We start from the raw sequence: 13,978 nt of genomic DNA on the forward strand, positions 1-13,978 counted from the left end.
TGGCTGATAAGTAACAGTATATATGTGATATACCTAGATGTTTGTAAGGTGTTTGATTTTGTATTGCTTTGATTAAAAACAAAAATGACATAAACTTCACATGGAACATAGCAAATAGATTAATATGTGCCTAAGGGATACATCTCAAAAGGTAATTCTAAATGAGGAGTCATCATTGAATTGGGTACATTTCTAGTTGGCCCTAGCAGGGATTGGTTCTTGCTGAAATAGTGTTCTTTATGTATACCGATGTTCTGTGGGAAAACATATAAAATCATCATTCTGAGAGCTTGCAGATGATACAAAAATTGGAGGAGTGGTAAATAATGGATACTGTGTGATCTGGATCACTTGGTAAGTTGGGCTCAGACAGAAGGCCTCTGGATACAAGTAAATGGAAATGTATATTCATCTGAGAGTAGAGAACACAGGCCATAAGGGGTACATTTCTAACAGGGCAGGGAATGAACCATTGAGCAATTTACCAGGGGCCCTGGTGGAACCCTCCATCCCTTGGCAATTTTCAACTCAAGCTGCGATGTTTTGTTAGATTTGCGCTGAGATGGTTCTGGGGCTGATGTTCTAGATGACCGCAATGGTCCCGTCAAGACCAGGAATCTGTGAAAAAGTGGGGCCCTTACTGAGCAATCTTTAGTAGCGACCTCGATAAGGAATGGCTAAGGTGACCGGCTGTCCTGTTTTAAAAGGGGCAGTTCTGTATTTAACCCCTCCTTCAGGTGTCCCTACATTTTTTTTTTAAATGGGCCAAATGTCCTGCATTTTCTGTCCTTCCCTTCCCATCAGTACTGGTGGGTACTGCTGTTGACTGGATCCTTGCTTGCCAGCTGCCCAACCACCAGCAATGAGTGTGTGTGTGCGTGTAGAGGGATGGGGTACAAGGCTGGTGGTTAGGAAGAGCTGCAGCATGCAGGGCCAGCTGCTTATCCCCCCTGGTCTATCAGTGCAGTCCCTGCTGCGTGCCTCCTTGGCCACCAACCCTCCCCCTCCACCCTCCCCTCCTGCTTCAAGCCTGCAGTGGTTGGTGGGTGTGGGCTGGCAGTGGCCAGTTACATGTCATCTCTGCTGCCCACTTATCAGCCCTTTACATCAGTGCTCTGTAACTGGTGTGCCACAAAGTGGCACTTAGTGTACCTCAGAGCCGCACTCCAGAAGTGCTGTCTGCTGCTCTGTGCACACACCTCAGCACTTGGTGGGAGAAGGGCCTAGTGGTGGAGGCTCTGGTGAGTTGCAGGCATCCAGTTAGAGCCAGGGTGGGGAGTGGGCAGTGGCACTCTCTGGGGGAGGGGTGGGAGATTGGGTTAGAGTGGGGAGCTGAGGGTGCCTGGTTCTGGATGAGAAGAGGGGGATTGAGTTAGAAGTGGGGGCTGGAGTGCCTGGCCCTAGGGAGGAGAAGGGCACTGAGTTGGAGCAGGCGGGGAGTGAAGGGGTCTGACAGGGACAGGGGGAGCACATTGAGTTAGAATGGGGGGCAGGGCTGGGGGTGCCTGGCTCTGGGGGATGGGGAGGGATTGGGTTATATATATGGGGTGTGCTGTGTAATTACAAGTGCTAAGTGTGCCACGAGGTGATAAAGGTTCGTGAGCACTGTATATCATGCTAACATTGGACCTAGGCTCCCCTTCCGCAAGGTAACCTGAAGTCAGACATTGTAATGAAAGAGCTTCATTGCATCTTAAAGATGCTTTACTGTCATGTAGCATTACTGTAACAAAAGCCTGTGTTTATTGTGACAAATCTTCCTGCAAGCTAATGTTGCTGATGGAAGTATATTCACTCAGTGTGGAAGCAGCATTCTTGCTTCTAGTCATGCTTTCAAACTGGTTCTCAGGTGCTGATTTAGGAGAGAAGCAGAAATCCTAAGGAAATGTCAGTGCTATTGTTTGCTTTCTTCTTTTTTTCTTTTTTAAACCAGGCAGTAGATAGTAAACTGAAAGACAGGAGTCGTACTGCAGATACCATGGCTGAAACATTATTCACAGTGTGATGGCCCACTGCCATTGTAGCTGGGGTGAAAGTTGAGTCTGTCGTAGAAGGTGATGAAGTTATCTATGCCCGTCACATCACTTTTCTCCATGTAGGTGTTGAGCCCATTATTTCTATACATGCCACACTTTCCAAGATGTTTTGAAAATGCATGTGAGGTAATGTTAAAAGTGGTCTGGAAGAGGGAGAAAAGCAGGAGGAGATATTGTAGATACCCATATGAATAGCATCTCTATTTTTACAATAGCTAAGATATAATTACATGGGCTCCAAATCTTCATGCTTCGAGGTATGAACCACATGCCAGTCATGATTGGGGGAAAAAACCCTACCCATCCATCCATCGTTTGCATATTTAAACAAACGGCCTTTGTGCTCTATGACACTTATCCTAAATTTTGTTGAGAGGGTACACAGTCAATCTTCCAGAGTTTGATTTAGCACACCTAGTAAGGATGTACTAAATTCAACCTACAGGCTGCCTGTGTCTGCGCCAGCACTCCTGTGCCCTCATTAGGAATAGTCACAGAGAGGTAGCCGTGTCTGTATCTTCACAAACAAAAAGGCAGTCCTGTAGCACCTTAAAACACTAACAAAATGATTTCTTAGGTGATGAACTTTTGTGGGACAGACCCACTTCTTCAGATCTGGTAATTCGGATAAAAGTAAACTTATATCAGAATTTCCAGATCTGAAGAAATGGGTCCGTCCCACAAAAGCTCATCCCCCATTAGGAGTAAGCAAAGTTGATGGAGAACACATTCTGGTCAACCTCCATTAGTGGAGAAAGCCTGATAAGGTACGTCACCTCTAGCTACGTAATTAATGTCGCTGGCATTCAATAGCTTAATTTGGCCTTTGGCTGTATAGTCCAACTTCTAAAAGGAAAGATGAGACATGCTGCAATTAGCCTTGTGCTGCATATACTTACTGGCATTTCGTGTACAGTAGGCGCTTTGCTTCCATAGGTCTGGTTGGTGGTCCTGTACATCGGATGGGGTTCATTCGTTCTACACAATAAAAGGTAATTTGACTTGGCATAGTTTCTTGCACTATATCCCACAGCAGGCTACAGGGTTCAACGGCACAACTTACGGACATAAATTACAGCAACAGATGCACATTAAGAAGTGCAGCCAAGGGTGAAAAATATGGTTTTGGGATGAGGTGAGGAGAGATGAGAAGACATTTCTAAGTGACATGGGAAGCTAAGCAGCTGGGTCTTTCACCAACAGTGAGACTGAGGGCAAAGATGAGAAGTCTGCTATGGGAACAGCAACAAAAATTTCCCAGAGGAATTTAAGAACAAGGACAATTCCACACTACTGCTGGACTCTGGAGAGCTGGGGTTTGGAAAAAAGTTGAAGCAAAGCCCATTTGGGACCTCCGGCCATGATGCTTAATCAGACTAAAATAGACATGTAATCATGGGGCACATCCTAGAGGCTCTTTAGCCCTTAAAATGGGTATCATTTTCACACCCTGGCAGAGGTCATGATTACTGCACAGGATCACAGGCAGTTCCCTGGAAGCTGAATGCTAGGGCCCACAACAGATTCAGATGCCACCCAGATGAGTGGCAGAGCACCCACAGCCAGCAGCATGCCTTTCTCGTGGTGCACATCTCCATGTGCCTCAGTGCACATAAAATTTCTGCACATGGATGGAAAAAAATTAGAGGGAACATTAATCACTGGTCATTGCTGCAAAATGTGGCAACCTCTGGACGCGCAGTGATACAACACACGTATCAGTTTCCTTACCTGTAGCCGCGAAACCATCCTGGGTGGTTGAACCTGGCTGGCAAATCGTCACTAACTCTGTAGTAATCACTGGTTCTCAGGGACCAGCGCTCCTCTGCCTCTTTTTTACTGGTGACAGATGATTCTGGCAGATGCTCCTGGGGCATTTTGAGCTAAGGCCTCTTGGTGGACTCTGCTGGTCCAAGCAGGACAAAGAGACAGGAAACAGACCAGAAACTAAGGAAACTGCGAGGGTGCTTAAGCAACAAACTGTTGCTAGGAGACAGGCTGTAACTTGGCAACAAAACGCTTAAAGGCACAGTACAATTTCTCTCACAAGGATCTGGCTTACAAGGGCTTTCCATGCTCTCGACTGGCAATTGTGGAATAATTAGCTCCTGTAACAAGTGTTAAGCCCTGCACTGGTTGCAGATTCAAGGCCTGTGCTCTCTTAATTTTAGTCCTCTAGTTTAGTAGTTTTGCTGAAAGCATTTTGCATGCCTCCTTTATTTGTACATGTATGCCAGAAAGAACTTGGCTGCAGTGGGTTGGTGAAGCAACGGAAGCCCATTCGCTGACCCATATTGTTTCCTTGCCCTCCTTTACCTGTTTGAATCAGTTGTCTTTTGTCCCATGCAACAGGAAATATCTTTGCAGTTTGTGTTTGTGCAGTGCTTAGCGCAAGGGGGGCTATAACCTGTGACTTGCATGTTGAGGGGCCATGGCTGTCCAAACCATACATATGTTTTTAAAAGGGAGATTTCTGATCTGAGGACCAGTCTTTCTGCTCACTAATAAAGCCTATTATTTTAGTCTCAGAGGGGTAGCCGTGTTAGAACACATCTATGCTTACCGGAAGATTGATCTGCTGGTGGTTGATCTTTCAGGGTTCAAGTTAGTGAGAGTAGAGGGGCTGCCATCAATGCCGGTATGCCTGGCAATCATGAGGAATAAGGGAAGTTGATGGCAGAGTTTCTACCATTGGTATCCCAGTGTGGGGATGGCAGCAAAAAAATCGATTTAAGATACACTGACTCCAGCTACGCCATTTTCTTAGCTGGATTTGCATAGTTTACATCTATTTTTTTCTTGTGTGTGTGTAGATCTGGCCTAAGTCTGTAGCTTCAGAAACAACAAGCAGTCCTTTGGCACTTTAGAGACTAAGAAAGTTATTAGGTCATGAGCTTTCATGGGTAAAACCTGTCCCCAGTAGGACCAGTTAATGAAGCAAATTAAGTAGGTTGTGTCTCATTCCTGCCAATATGAAAGGTGGGGAAATTGCCCTTGTACTGCATAAGCCAATTAAGATCTCTGTTCAGGCCCAGGTTAAAGGTGTCAAATTTGCAAATGAATTCCAACTGAGATGTCTCAGTTTGCAATCTTGTGGGAAGGTTCTTTCTTAGAGGAATGGCTACTTTTGAATCCACTAAAGCCAAGGGACATAAAAGTATTCCCCTAAAGGTTTATGTTTTATATATTATTATCTGTGTTATTTTAGGCCTTCACACCAAGTCAGGCTCTGTAACAAGCCCAAAGGCCTAAACTAGGAATTCTAGCTGACACCTCCTCTGTGGCGCTGGGGTTTGGTGACCCAGGGTAGTGTAACTGCTAACAGACAGACTTCAACCTGGGACCTCTAAGACAGCTGCCACTCACCCTAAAGCTATGTCTATACTACAGTGATTTGTCAACAGAAGTTACTGTCGGAAGATATTGTCCCACAAAACTTCTGTTGGCAGACTGGGGCCGCACACAAAAGTGGATCACTCTGTTAACCCGTTCTGTCAACAGAGAGCAGCTGGATTGCCCAGCTGCTCTCTCAATAGAATGGCCAACCAGAAGCTCAGCAGCCAGGGCTGCCTAGTGACCTGGAAGTCCTGTATGATGATAGAGGGCCCCCTGGAGTGTCCATACAGCTTTTTTGTCATCAGTTTCTGTCAAGAAAGGCGTTCAGCCTCATGGGGCAGAGGCAGAAGGCTGCCGACAAAAGTACAGAGTTCTATCAACAGAACGCATTTTTAGTGTGGATGCTCTGTGAGTTTTGCTGACAAAAACGGAGTGTTGTCAACAAAACACTCTAGCGTAGATGTAGCTAGAGGCTGTAGAGGAGACTCATTCCTTCTCTGTGTAAGTGGTCTAAGTGCATGGGCAGTGAACCACACCCACTAGAGATGCATGGGTTACATGCTTCCCCTAGCTAAGGAAGGGAGCTTAGGAAAGTTCATCACCTAATAAAGAATGTTGTTAGTTTTTAAGGTGCTACAGGATTGCTTGTTTTTTTATGACACTACAGACTAACAGGGCTCTGAGAGCACACCCCTTGGTGTGCTGTTTACAGGGGCACTGGGAAAACCCACTTCCCCCATCAAAGCTGCCACTGCCCACTGGGTGCTGCTTCCTGCACCCAACCACCGCTGCGCTGCTTTTGAAGCAGGCATCCGCATTTGTATAATTAAAGAATTACCCAAAGTCTGGTCCCAAACCATTCTCCGCGGGACGGCCATTTCACACCGATTGCCTCGCTCCTATCATTGCAAACAGGACTGGATGACTTGCAAAGGAACTGGCCGAGTAAAGCGCCCTTTTCTCCAAATCAAGGGAGCCCAATCCCGGGAAAGATGTCATCAAACAGGGTCTGGGGCTTCTCCTGCAGCCCAGAGGAACCCAAAAAGGAAAGCTGTGCGCCTGGAGTGGCATTCACGGCGCAAGTCAGAACGTGGAGAGGGGTGCGGGGTCCTGGGACCAGCGGGCCCCAGCCCCGCAGAGAAGCTGGCGTGGCGCCCCCAGGCTTTAGCAGGCTGCAGCCGCAGCGACTGTAGCACCTCCTCTGCGGCAGCAGGCGGAGCTGCCGGCCCGCGGAGGACGCTGGGCTGCTGCTGGAGGAAGCGGAAAGGGCCGGGCCCGCAGGCCGAGCTGCCCCGTGTGTACGCCCGGAGATGGCCGCTGCCAGGCTGCTGCAGGCGGGTGAGTCTGTGCGCCGGGCTGCAGTGGGCGGGCGGTGCACGGCGCTGCAGCCCTGGTGGGGGCTCAGGCGGGGAGAACCCCCAGCGGCTTAGGAAATCGTCCTCGTCCTGTGTCCTCCGGGGGCTGCGCCGGCAGGGAGCTCGTGGGCCGCAAGAGTCGAGCGCTTGGCTTTAAAGGGGGGGCTGAGTTCCTGGGCCATCCCCTGACTCCAGGAGCTGAGGCTTTAAGAGATCCGCCCACCCCCCGCGATAGGAGACTTGAAAGCAGGTGTCACTAGGGGCCGCTTCTCCCTACCAGAGCTTCTGCTCCTGTGCCCCTTCCCAAGCCGGGGGGGTCTGCCCTTTGCTTTGCTAGCAGAGGAGGGGGCTGCTTGGCTTGTTGAGAGGTGCCAGTAGCCTCTGCGGAGCGTGTCCCCAGCTCCCTGCTGGCAGGCGTGCACACTTCATACCTACCATAGGCCCTGCTGGAGGAAAGAACGTTCCTGGATCGGGGTCTCCCACCTGCGGCTCTTTAAGGACTTCTGTGGGGCTCCCGATGCTATAATTGCAAAATTTTAAAAAAAATCATTTTCGATATTTCAGCGAACATCCAGAAGCCCAACAATGCACAACTCGTATCTACAGAGCAAATGACACCTGATCTCGAAATGTTGGATTACTCCCTCTTTAATATGTGTGGTGCATTGTGGGATGTGTGTGTGTGCTGTTCTTAAAACAGGGTTTATAAAAAGTCTGGTTTGATGTTATTCATTAAGGACCATCTCGTATTCACGTGCATTGTGGCTCTTGAATTATTGATTTTTTTTTTTTTACCGAATTTGAAAAAAATGGCTCTTCTTGCTCTTTCAGTTGCTGACCTGTCCTAGATCTTTCTTAGGAAATTAGGCTCTTACACTGATATAGGTTGAACCTCTTTAATCCAGCACCATGGGGACCTGACTGGTGCCAGACAAAGGAATTTGCCAGACAAGGGAGGTCATTACCAACACTTCCACTACTTACTGGGTTTTTAGAAGACATTTAGGGATAAATTACAGCTAAATAACAGCATAGAACACTAAGAGCCAGGATTGGTGGCTGTAAACAAGCTTAATGGGATCACAGGGAAACTTGGCTACACCCATGATACGTGGTCATCATCTGGCTAACTAAAATCATGCCAGATTACGGATTTTGCTGGACCAGCAAATGTCAGACTAGAAAGGTTCAACCTGTTGTATGTCTTCACAACTGGGAAAATGACTGCTGCTGTGGTTGATCTTCCAGGGCTTGTTTTAGTGAAGCTTAATCGAGCTCACAGGGTACCCCGTCAATGCTGGTACACCTGCTCCTTGTTAGGAGTAATAGGTGGCAGCAGTGGAAATGGAGCAGAAATTCAAATTAAAGTACCTTAACATTAGTGGAGATGTGTATCTTAATTTGACCCTCCCCTTTAGTGTAGACCTCATCTGAGAAGCCTGTTCTTCACTGTGAGCCTCTGTTTTCCTCTTTTGGTGGGTGCGAGGGAGGGAGGGAGGGAGAGATTGATTGATTGATTCTATTTTGAGGACTCAGGAAGCCTTAGTGGTTGGGAAGTGCTTTGGGTGGTTCTGCAGAGGGGCACTGCCTGATATTCTTGTCTGTGTTTTTATTTTACTAACCACCTGTTTACGGCTTTTGTTTAATTTCCCTTTTCTCTCCATTGGCAGTTGCACCAAGGGTTAGGGGCTTTGGGTCACTGTGGAAAGTTGCTCCCACTACCTCCCAGCTGAGCAGTCGACTATATGGAACTCATCTTGCTCCAAAAGCAAATCAGCAAATGGATCCCAATGGTAAGACTCCTTACCCCACCTATTGCAGGAGAGTAAGAGAAGCAACCAGTCCATTTGGTCCAAGGAAAGTTGAAATAAGACAGCCAGCCTTCTCTGGTAGCTGCAAGGTTTGCTTTATGCCAGAAGATAATGTATTTCAATTAATGAGCCTCTCTTAAGCTCTTTTGACTATTTTAGTTTTCACATCCCATATACATGTGTGCTTTTGGTACATTTGAGTCCCCAGGAACACATCTGGTCACGTACCTAGGAGAAGAAGGAACACTGTGGCTAAAATTTGGGCTTGAGAGTCAGGACTTCTGGGTTCTATTCCCAGCTATGCCACAGACTTCCAGTGTGACCTTGGGCAAGTCACTTAACTTGTGTATAGCTCTGGTTTGTTGTGTGTACTGTGAGGTATATAATATATGCCTTAAAGTGTAAAGCATGCAGGTACTTGGCTGGAAGGGACTATGTGAATACATTACCCACAGTATACAAACCCCAACATTGTGCTGTTATTGGCAATCAGGTATTAAATAACACTTTCTTTTTCACATCACAGCTGACCTTTGTACTCCACAAACTGAGGACAGAGCTCAACCCTCTTTGTGTCTCTCTTTCAGTTACTAATGACAAGCTTATAACCGAGCCCCTCAAACACCCGGACTTCTTCAATGTGAAAGAGCTCTTCTCCCTGAAAGATCTCTTTGATGCTGGAGTGCACTTGGGACACAAAAAAGGTTGCCGGCATAGGTAAGCTGCAGAACTTTGTGGGGTCTGGTGGTTGAGCCAGTTACCCATAGAGCCAGTGGGTGTATTTCCATCAACTTTTGATCAAGTCTTAAGTGAAAAGAAGGGTAGGATCCTTTGCCCTGATAAGTGTTTGCTAGGTGGCTCCTTTCTAACACCTTTGACAATAATAACAGAGAGAAAGCTGTGCTAGTCTATATACTATCAAAACAGAAAAGCAGTCAAGTAGCACTTTAAAGACTAACAAAATAATTTATTAGGTGATGAGCTTTCGTGGGACAGACCCACTTCTTCAGACCATAATCATAATAGAACAGACTCAATATTTAAGACACAGAGAACCAAAAACTGTAATCAAGGTGAGCAAATCAGAGAATAGAGGGGCAGAAGGGGGACAGTGGGTGTCAAAAATTAGATTAAGCCAAGTATGCAAACCAGCCCCTATAATGACCCAGAAAATTCCCATCTCGGTTCAAACCACGTGTTAATGTGTCGAATTTGAATATAAAAGAGAGTTCAGTAGCCTGTCTTTCAAGAGTGTTGTGAAAATTCCTCTTCAGTAAGACGCAAACTTTTAAGTCATAACAGAATGGCGCACTCCATTAAAATGCTGGCTGATTGGTTTGTGGATCAGGAGAGTTTTTATGTCCGTTTTGTGCCCATTAATTCTTTGCCTAAAAGTTTGAAGTCTGTCCAATATACAGAGCATCTGGGCATTGTTGGCACATGATGGCATATATGATGTTAGTTGAGGAACATGAGAATGTGCCCTTGATTCTGTGAATAGGGTTAGGTCCAGTGATGGTATCTCCAGGATAGATATGTGGACAAAGCTGGTAGCGGGCTTTGTTGCGAGGAAAAGTTCCAGGACTGATGTTCCTGTGGTATAGACTGTGGTTGTGGGTGAGAATCCTCATAAGGTTGGGAGGTTGTCTGTAGAAGAGAGAACAGGCCTGTCAGCACAGTCTATACCGCGGGAACACCAGTCCTGGAACTCTTTCTCGCAACAAAGCCCACTGCCAGCTTTGTCCACATATCTATTCTGGAGATACCATCACTGGACCTAAGCAGGTTATTCACAGAATCACGGGCACATTCTCATGTTCCTCAACTAACATCATATATGTCATCATGTGCCAACAATGCCCAGATGCTTTGTATACTTGGTTTAATCTAATTCTTGACCTTGTGCCCCTCTACCCCCTGATCTGCTCACCTTGATGATTTTTTTTTTTCTGATTTGTCCACCTGGATTACTATTTTTGGTTCTCTGTGCCTTAAATATTGAGTCTGGTCTGGCTTTGGTCTGAAGAAGTGGGTCTGTCCCACGAAAGCTCACCTAATAAATTATTTTGTTAGTCTTTAAAGTGCTACTTGACTGCTTTTTTTGCTGTGACAATAAGTCTGTGTTTGGACTGCAGTAGCCCAGAGAAGATTATTTTATTTGCTGTCACACGCAGGATTGTAAGCAAAAGATTTTAGATGTCCAAAGTTTTTTTCATATTGCAAATATTCTAGGGTTCCGGCATAATGAGCTGAGTGGTCAATGAGTTGGTCTAGAATCAAAATAAGGCCCAGATCCACTTGGGCAAACTCTATGTCACAGGGTGGGGCAGGATTGGATTTTTTTTTTTTTTCAGGGCCTCAACTGTCCTTTCCCTTAAATGGGATTTTGGCTTGGGCTACACTAGACCTTACAGTTGACTGCTGCAGATACACAGTTTTACCTACATCAGTTGTGTAGCTAGCATTGACATATCTGCAGTTGAGTGTAAGGCCTGTCCTCACTGAGGGAGGTCGATGGGAGTATTTCTCCCATGGACCTCTCTTACTTCTCATGAGATCAGGAGTACAGGGTGTCAACTGCGGACCCCAGAGAGATCAAATCACGCATTTTTACCAGGCGTGCAAAATTGAACTCCAGAAGATTGATCCTGAATGGCTCGATATTCTGATTAAGTATAGAGATAGGATCAGACCCAAGATCCATCTGGCCAGTGTCCTGACTCTGACAGCAGCTAGCAGCAATCTTTCAGCAAGTGGTGGAAGAAGTCAATTACGGAATAATCTTCCACCAGGGAAGCTTTCTCCCTGATTCCCACTTGGTTAAAGCTGGCTGATGCCTTGAAATAGGAGCATTTTTGTAGAGATGGGGAGTGTTTGGAAACATCAATCAAAAACGTTCCAAGTTCTTTATGTCCCATTCTCTTTCCCTGCCTGCCCCCCCCACAGGTTCATGGAGCCATATATCTTTGGCTGCCGCCTTGAGCAGGACATTATCGATTTGGATCAGACGATGAAACACCTCCAGCTGGCTCTGAACTTCGCAGCCCACATCGCTTACCGCAAAGGGATCATCCTGTTTGTCAGCCGCAACCGTCAGTTTGGCCACCTGATAGAGGTCACCGCCAAGGAGTGCGGGGAGTACGCCCACACCCGGTACTGGCAGGGTGGCCTGCTGACCAATGCCCCCGTCCTCTATGGGACTGGGGTGCGTTTGCCTGACCTCCTCATCTTCATCAACACCCTGAACAACGTTTTCGAGCCACACGTGGCTGTGCGGGATGCTGCGAAGATTAACATCCCCACGGTGGGAGTGGTGGACACTAACTGCAACCCCTCCATCATCACATACCCCATCCCTGGGAACGACGACAGCCCCAGGGCAGTTGAACTCTATTGCAGGCTCTTTAAGATAACCATTACCCGGGCAAAGAACAAAAGGAAGCAGATGGAGGCTTTGTATGGACTGCAGAACAAATCAGACACAAGTTAGAGCATCTCTACTAGCCCAGATGGAAAATCTGCTCACTCAGCTGTACCATGATGGTGATCAGTACTTAGCAGGTTACCTGCTGTTATTTTCTGATTGTCAGCAGTAGACACAGGGCTTGGGTGGGAGGGAGCAGGGGATGGGAACACTAGCTTGTGCCTTAGCTCTGTGATAGCACCTACTGGAGCCAGTGAGAATTGGATTGGCTCCTATGAGTGCTGCTCACCTGCTCTCGAGGCAGAGATACATGGGTGGCAACCTTTGCTCTGCTGTCACTCTTCTGTGCACAGCTGTGATTCATAACTTACCAAAAAAATAAAAAGAAGAGAGTGGATTTGTCAATGAAGATCAGTTGCCACTTGGTGCTGCCCCCCCACCAAAAAAAAACAAAAATAAAACAAAACAAACAAACCAGAGCAAGTAGAACTATTTGTTTCTGTTTGCCTCTTACAGAACAGGAAATGTGTAAAACATCTGTCTTGTCATTTTCATCCCCTTCTACTTCCTCCAAAATTATGATCAGAATTTAACTCTGTTGAAGTTCCTGTCCCCTCTTCTCCCTAGGAAAAATATAAAATTTTCCTTCTTTTTCACACGCAAATATGCTTTATTAAATGGAAGATGAGAAATCCCTTATAAAAATATGAACTGACTGAATGTTGTTGGCCGGGGGTCTATACACTAATCAGTGCCAAGTCTGGGTACCTGTACTTCTCACTACGAAGGTCATGGAGGCCAGTCCCAAGCACTATCCCTGACATTTTTCTTCTCACTCTTTTTGCCCCAGATCCCTAAATGGCCCCCTCAGCGATTGAGCTCCCAGCCCTGCCTTTAACAGGGCAATACTCAGACCACTGAGCTATCCCTACCGCGGGGGTGATGGGTTGGTCCTGTGCGGGCCCCCGCCCCCCATTGTCTCACTTTTTTTGCCTTGCCCCCGTCCCCATGTTAATTCTTTCTACCGCCTCCCCACCCTGAGCTTTCCCGGGGTCGTTGCACTTCGCGCGCCTGTCCAGCAGGAGGAGTGTGCGCGCGCTCACGAGGCCGCCGGCCCCCGCGGAGAGCGGGCCTTTTTGTCCTTCTAGGGCACCCGTCCTGCCGCTCTATATAAGTGGACGGCGCGAAGCGAAGCTCCTCTCTTTCTCGCGGCGCGGTGGCGGTAAGTTGTTGGGCCGGTCTTTAGTGGCCCTGTGTGGGGCTGTCTTCTGCTGGCGTCCCCGCAGCTGTGCCTGGGAGTCCAGCCCGGTCCCCTCAGTCCTGTGCATCTGCGTTGTGCCTGCCTCCGGCCTGCACCCCCCTGCCCCGATCCGTAGCGCTGCAACCCCCGCCCCGCACCCCCCGCCCCGGTCCGTAGCGCTGCAATCCCCGCCCTGCACCCCCCCGCCCCGGTCCGTAGCGCTGCAATCCCCGCCCTGCACCCCCCCGCCCCGATCCGTAGCGCTGCAATCCCCGCCCTGCATCCCCCCCCCGCCTCGATCCGTAGCGCTGCAATCCCCGACCTGCACCCCCCTGCCCCGATCCGTAGCGCTGCAATCCCCGCCCTGCACCCCCCCCCCGCCTCGATCCGTAGCGCTGCAACCCCCCGCCCTGCACCCCCCCGGCCCCGATCCGTAGCGCTGCAATCCCCGACCTGCACCCCCCCGCCTCGATCCGTAGCGCTGCAACCCCCCGCCCTGCACCCCCCCCCCCGCCCCGATCCGTAGCGCTGCAATCCCCGACCTGGACGCCCCGATCCGTAGCGCTGCAATCCCCGACCTGCACCCCCCTGCCCCGATCCGTAGCGCTGCAATCCCCGACCTGCACCCCCCGCCTCGATCCGTAGCGCTGCAACCCCCCGCCCTGCACCCCCCCCCCGCCCCGATCCGTAGCGCTGCAATCCCCGACCTGCACGCCCCGATCCGTAGCGCTGTCCTCGGCCTGCACCCCCCCGCCCCGATCCGAAACGCTGCAGCC

The 13,978-nt window shown here is 48.5% G+C and overlaps 2 protein-coding genes across 5 annotated transcripts; one reads left to right on the forward strand and one right to left on the reverse strand.

The window, feature by feature from the left end:
* Positions 1–1,710: 1,710 nt before the first annotated feature.
* Positions 1,711–6,551, reverse strand: PIERCE1 (piercer of microtubule wall 1). Of its 4 annotated transcripts, none has more exons than XM_075015200.1 (5): positions 6,211–6,551; positions 4,600–4,680; positions 3,768–3,942; positions 2,936–3,014; positions 1,711–2,179 (listed from the first exon to the last, which is right to left on the reverse strand). In XM_075015200.1, the coding sequence occupies exons 3-5, from the start codon at positions 3,911–3,913 to the stop codon at positions 1,991–1,993; spliced, it is 414 nt and encodes a 137-aa protein (XP_074871301.1). In that variant the 5' UTR covers positions 3,914–3,942; positions 4,600–4,680; positions 6,211–6,551; the 3' UTR covers positions 1,711–1,990. The 4 variants fall into 4 exon arrangements, with proteins under 4 accessions (XP_074871301.1, XP_074871303.1, XP_074871304.1 ...); XM_075015199.1 differs by having other exon boundaries at positions 1,712–2,179; positions 3,768–3,939; XM_075015202.1 differs by lacking the exon at positions 4,600–4,680 and having other exon boundaries at positions 3,768–3,939.
* A 73-nt stretch (positions 6,552–6,624) lies between these two features.
* MRPS2 (mitochondrial ribosomal protein S2) lies at positions 6,625–12,667 on the forward strand. Its single transcript, XM_075015385.1, has 4 exons — positions 6,625–6,710; positions 8,398–8,520; positions 9,126–9,255; positions 11,485–12,667. The coding sequence occupies exons 1-4, from the start codon at positions 6,683–6,685 to the stop codon at positions 12,026–12,028; spliced, it is 825 nt and encodes a 274-aa protein (XP_074871486.1). The 5' UTR covers positions 6,625–6,682; the 3' UTR covers positions 12,029–12,667.
* The last annotated feature ends 1,311 nt before the right edge of the window (positions 12,668–13,978 follow it).

The sequence above is a fragment of the Carettochelys insculpta genome, chromosome 21 (genome assembly GCF_033958435.1).
Source record: "Carettochelys insculpta isolate YL-2023 chromosome 21, ASM3395843v1, whole genome shotgun sequence".
Classification (NCBI taxonomy): Eukaryota; Metazoa; Chordata; order Testudines; family Carettochelyidae; genus Carettochelys; species Carettochelys insculpta.